This window comes from Electrophorus electricus, chromosome 17, assembly GCF_041902795.1.
Source record: "Electrophorus electricus isolate QZ-2024a chromosome 17, ASM4190279v1, whole genome shotgun sequence".
In the NCBI taxonomy this organism is placed as follows: Eukaryota; Metazoa; Chordata; class Actinopteri; order Gymnotiformes; family Gymnotidae; genus Electrophorus; species Electrophorus electricus.
The window spans coordinates 9,350,001-9,355,000 of NC_137513.1; the positions used below are offsets into that span (position 1 = coordinate 9,350,001).

The 5,000-nt window shown below is 48.2% G+C and overlaps 1 protein-coding gene across 1 annotated transcript in view; it reads left to right on the forward strand.

The window, feature by feature from the left end:
- Positions 1-5,000, forward strand: part of mecom (MDS1 and EVI1 complex locus) — a 141,223-nt gene that overhangs the window by 120,061 nt on the left and 16,162 nt on the right. The window contains 2 exon segments of the mRNA XM_081700202.1: positions 771-924; positions 4,574-5,000. The exon segment at positions 4,574-5,000 is cut by the window's right edge and continues 990 nt beyond it. Of these exon segments, the coding sequence (XP_081556328.1) occupies positions 771-924; positions 4,574-5,000 (581 nt within the window).

A 5,000-nucleotide genomic window follows, 5' to 3' on the forward strand; every position in this document is an offset into this window, starting at 1 on the left:
GTATGGTTTGCATGAGCGTGTGGGCATGTGTATGGTTTGTGTGAGTGTGTGTGGGCATGTGTATGGTTTGTGTGAGCATGTGAGGGTGTGTGTATGGTTTGTGTGAGTGTGTGGGCGTGTGTAAGGTTTACGTGGGCGTGTGTATGGTTTGCATGAGCGTGTGGGCATGTGTATGGTTTGTGTGAGTGTGTGTGGGCATGTGTATGGTTTGTGTGAGCATGTGAGGGTGTGTGTATGGTTTGTGTGAGTGTGTGTGGGCGTGTGTAAGGTTTACGTGGGCGTGTGTATGGTTTGCATGAGCGTGTGGGCATGTGTATGGTTTGTGTGAGTGTGTGTGGGCATGTGTATGGTTTGTGTGAGCATGTGAGGGTGTGTGTATGGTTTGTGTGAACGTGTGAGGGTGTGTGTATGGTTTGTGTGAGCGTGTGTGTGCTCACATTTGTGCTGTTCACAGAGGAGTTTGGGATATGTGTTCTTAGTCCGCAGATCAGGTCCCTAGTTTGAAACCCCCCTGCCAGTTTGTAGAGTTTTCTCTTTGTTATCGTGGGAGCATTTTGATTTCATTGCACATTGACAGCCGTGTATGTGTACTTTTTTTTTTAACAGTCATATCGACTGTGTCCTCAAATACCCTCAAATGTGCATCGCTGGCTTTACTGCACAATATATGCTGTACATATATTTGCGTGTGTACTTGTATACATACATGTGAGTGTGTGTGTGTGTGTGTGTGTGTAAACTCTCCCCTGTTCTCTGTCTCTCCCCAGCAGGTGTTCACAGACCCCAGTAACTTGCAGAGGCACATCCGCTCCCAGCACGTGGGTGCTCGGGCACACGCCTGCCCCGACTGCGGGAAGACATTCGCCACCTCCTCCGGCCTCAAGCAGCACAAACACATCCACTCCTCCGTCAAGCCCTTCATGTGTAAGTCTCTCACCCCCTTCATATGTAAGTCCACACGCTTCTTTCTCCGACACGCACCGCACACACCGGGCGCCCGGAGCTTTTCAGACCTCAAGGGCCGGGTTTCCCACACACGCGTTCGGCATGAACCTAGACTAAACAGAACATCTGCTGGCGATTCACCGCATCCTCTATGGTTTAGTCCGATAGTGAGTTCAAGCCACGTCCGAGAAATGGGCCTTAAGATGGGATTTTTGGCCGCCGCGTGAGGGTTAAGCCCCCGAAAGAGATGACGGAACGGCCAGATCGGGGAATTAGGTCTGCGCCAGAACCCGAAATCTGATCGGATCATTTAAAAAAAGAATTTAGAAAATAAGCTCAGGAAAGTGCCACTAGGTTATCCAAACGTCCATCGCCTGACTGCTGGAGTTTGGGGGCGTCTACTTTCCAGTGATGCCAGTTCATTTGTTTTGTTTTTTCTTTTGTTTGGTCGTTTTTGTAGTGCTATGGGTTTTTGTTTTTGTTTTTTTTTTCCTTCTGGGTCAGTGACCACATGCCCTCGGCCACTGTCGCTGTACCAATCTGACCCCTTGGTGCTCTGCTTCTGACCTACTTAGCCAGCACCTTAGGTGATAGCACAAGTGTCCACGCCGCGCTACTGTCGCGTTTGTGTTGTTCATATAAAACACTTTAACAGTGTGTGTAGCTTTGTAACACACACAGTGTGTAACCTTTGTTGTTAACACTTTCTGTCCCTAAAGCAGGAATATTTGTGTGTTTCTGTGTGTATGGGTTTGTCTGTCTTCTTGTGCACAATCGTCTGTGTGAGCTTCCGTGCGTGCGTGTGCATGTGTGTGTGTAGGTAGGTGTGTGTGTGTGTGTGTGTGTGTGTGTGTGTGTGTGTGTGTGTGTGTGTGTGTGTAAAGTAGGAATGATGGTTAAAGCATAACATTTGACCAACATTGTTACACACAGCAGAACTTATCCCAAAGAACCCTAAACCAAGTTTACCTTCACCATGACATCACCTTAGGTCTGGACTTATTAGCCGAGCATGTGTCGCTTATATCCTGCACGTCCAGAGCTGCAGGGCTGGACCGACCTATTCTGACACTGCCGCCTCGTCCATAACCATACCTACAAATCCTCAACCTCAGGTTGTCATAGCAACAAATGCCTAGAGATCCAAGTTCATCAGATGGACAGTTCAAGGAAGCACACGTGCGTGTTCCTGGAACCACAGCTGGATTTATATGCCGATTATGTTTATGAGCATATAAATGAAGGGGTTCTGATTGGTAGCAGAACTCCAGAGCGGGACATTATGGGGCATTTTCACTGACACTTGGTCAAACTGCTAACCACCACACCTGGCCCACTGCTGCCTGCTGACCTCCTCAGTCACTCATGACCTCATAAATGTAGATGCGCTCCTCACTTTCCAACTTTTTATTCGGCCTTCGGCATCGAGCTCCATCTGATGTCATACTTCACCCCGTTCTCTTACTGTAGGATTCCGTTTTATAACTGTCGAACGTGAACTCTGAACCTTTGAGAGTACATTTGACCCAGTGTGCTGACCCTATACAAGCTGACCTCAGCATGGCCGTCTGTCGGTCAGACTGTAAACATCAGCCATTCCGCAAAAATAGCTCCCACATGTGGCTTTGACTGTTGTAGACTCGCAATCAGCATTTAAACAAGCAACTCTAACAACAGCTAATGACCACGTGAACACAAACACACACACACACACACACACACCCCATGTCTGTGGGGGGCTTTGTGTGGTTGACATGCGTTTAATGCCATCTCACATGAACTGCATATCATCCAATTCAGCACTCACTTACAAATGAGTAGAATGTGTGTGTGTGTGTGTGTGTGTGTGTGTGTGTGTGTGTGTGTGTGTGTGTGTGTGTGTGTTACCTGTGTCCATTTTTACCAGTGTTTGAAGAATAATTTTTTAAGATTTGGACTGGATAGAAAATTTGCACAAGCCCAGAACTAAAAAAATTGGTTGTTGAAAAACCAATGCTAATATATTAGGAGAATAAACTAGTTTAGCTAGAGTCTCTCTCTCTCTCTTACACACACACACACACACACACACACCCCTCTGTTCGTGTCATTAATTTTACAACTAGCTGTTCAGCACTCTGGAATGTGTTTATAATATTTAGTTACAGTTTATGAACAACTTGACAAAGTGCACAGAAAGTGCATGTCTCTCTCTCACAATTAAGCTCATCCCCAGTTGGAGCAGGTGTGAAATCTGTGGTGTGTGTCTATGCGTCTGTGCGTTATATATATGTACATCACTGCCCGAACAGGAAGGATGAGACGATCACATGCAAGTGGTGATATGTGCAGGCGCACACACACACGCGCGCGCGCGCACACACACACACTCACACACATGCAGTCCCAGACATACCCATACTAAGTGTCACTCTGCCTTCACACTAATATTTACACTTGCTCTTTTGATCCAGGCCTGAAGGAGAGCAGAGCTATAAACAGTGCTAAGAGCCAAACCCCTCTGCCTTCACACTTAATTCCCTGCACGCACACACACACACACACACACACACACAGTGACTTGCACGCAGCACACACACGCATTGCTTCCCCGGGATTTCTTTTAATCTTCCATAAATCTGGCAGGGAGTGACTTAGGAAAGAGAGATGTGATTCTGTTGAGTTACAGGGAAGGTTTAAAGACTTAGGTTCATATGTGAGGTGTTGCGTGTGGGATATAGATGGGCTTTTCATTGTTCTAAGCTCGAGTCACTGTGTGTGTGTGTGTGTGTGTGTGTGTGTGTGTGTGTGTGTGTGTGTGTGTGTGTGTGTGTGTGTGTGTGTGTGTGTGTTTTAGAGAACAGGCTATATAAAGTAAGTAGTGTGAATGGACGAGTGTTTTGTGAAGGAGACAGTTAATTGTGAGGAGTGTGTGTGTGTGTGTGTGTGTGTGTGTGTGTGTGCCTGCATACGTGTTGTGTATGCGTGTGGGGGGGGGGTGTCTAAAATGGGGGAAAATGTTTTATACTAGAGCTTATAGGCATTGGTAATCATGAATGAAACTGTTGAAGAAGATTGAAGATTGATTTGGGGGGGGGTGTGAGAGAGAGAGAGAGAGAGAGAGAGAGAGAGAGAGAGAGAGAGAGAGAGAGACATAGGCAGGTCAGTGAGTGAAGTCCATGGGAACGGACCTGCAGGATAGGATTCATTCAACTCAGTTTCCTTCTCACGACCAAAATAGAGCCATTGTGCTGTCTGTGTCTCTGAGTGTGTGTCTCTGTCACTGTGTGCAGTATGTCATCACCATATGATTCTGTGTGTGCATGTATGGGAGTCTGGAGAGCAAGAATCGTTCTGAGTGTGTGTGTGTGTGTTTGTGTGTGAGAGAGAGAGTCTAAAGGTGCCATGTAGTTGTCAGTCTGTGTTTAAGATGTTTAACATCCTGTGCACGTTCATCTTATGAACGTGTGTACTGTATTTGTGAAAAGTACTGCATATTCGCATCTCTGCATCAGCTCTTACACTGTTTGTGTGTGTGTGTGTGTGTGTGTGTGTGTGTGTGTGTGTGTGTGTGCATGCGCGCGCACGTGTGTGTGTGTGTGTGTTCGTGTGTGCGCGCATGGTTGTGTGTGTTTCTCACTGTCTGCAGGTGAGGTGTGCCATAAGTCCTACACCCAGTTCTCAAACCTGTGCAGACACAAGCGCATGCACGCTGACTGCCGCACGCAGATTAAGTGCAAAGACTGCGGGCAGATGTTCAGCACCACCTCCTCCCTCAACAAGCACCGCCGCTTCTGCGAGGGAAAAAACCATTTCGCTGCCGCTGCAGGAGGGCTCTTTGGTCCTGCCATGGCCCTCCCTGGCGGCCCCGGCCTGGACAAGTCCACCCTGGGCGCAATGGGGCCTGGCTCGGGCGGCCTGGCCGACTATTTTGGCACGAACCGTCACCACGGGGGCCTCACGTTCCCTGCCGCGCCTCCGGCTTTCCCGTTCAGTTTTCCGGGGTTGTTTCCATCCGGGCTGTACCACCGGCCACCGCTCATCCCAGCCACTTCCCCCATCAAAGGCCCACCGAG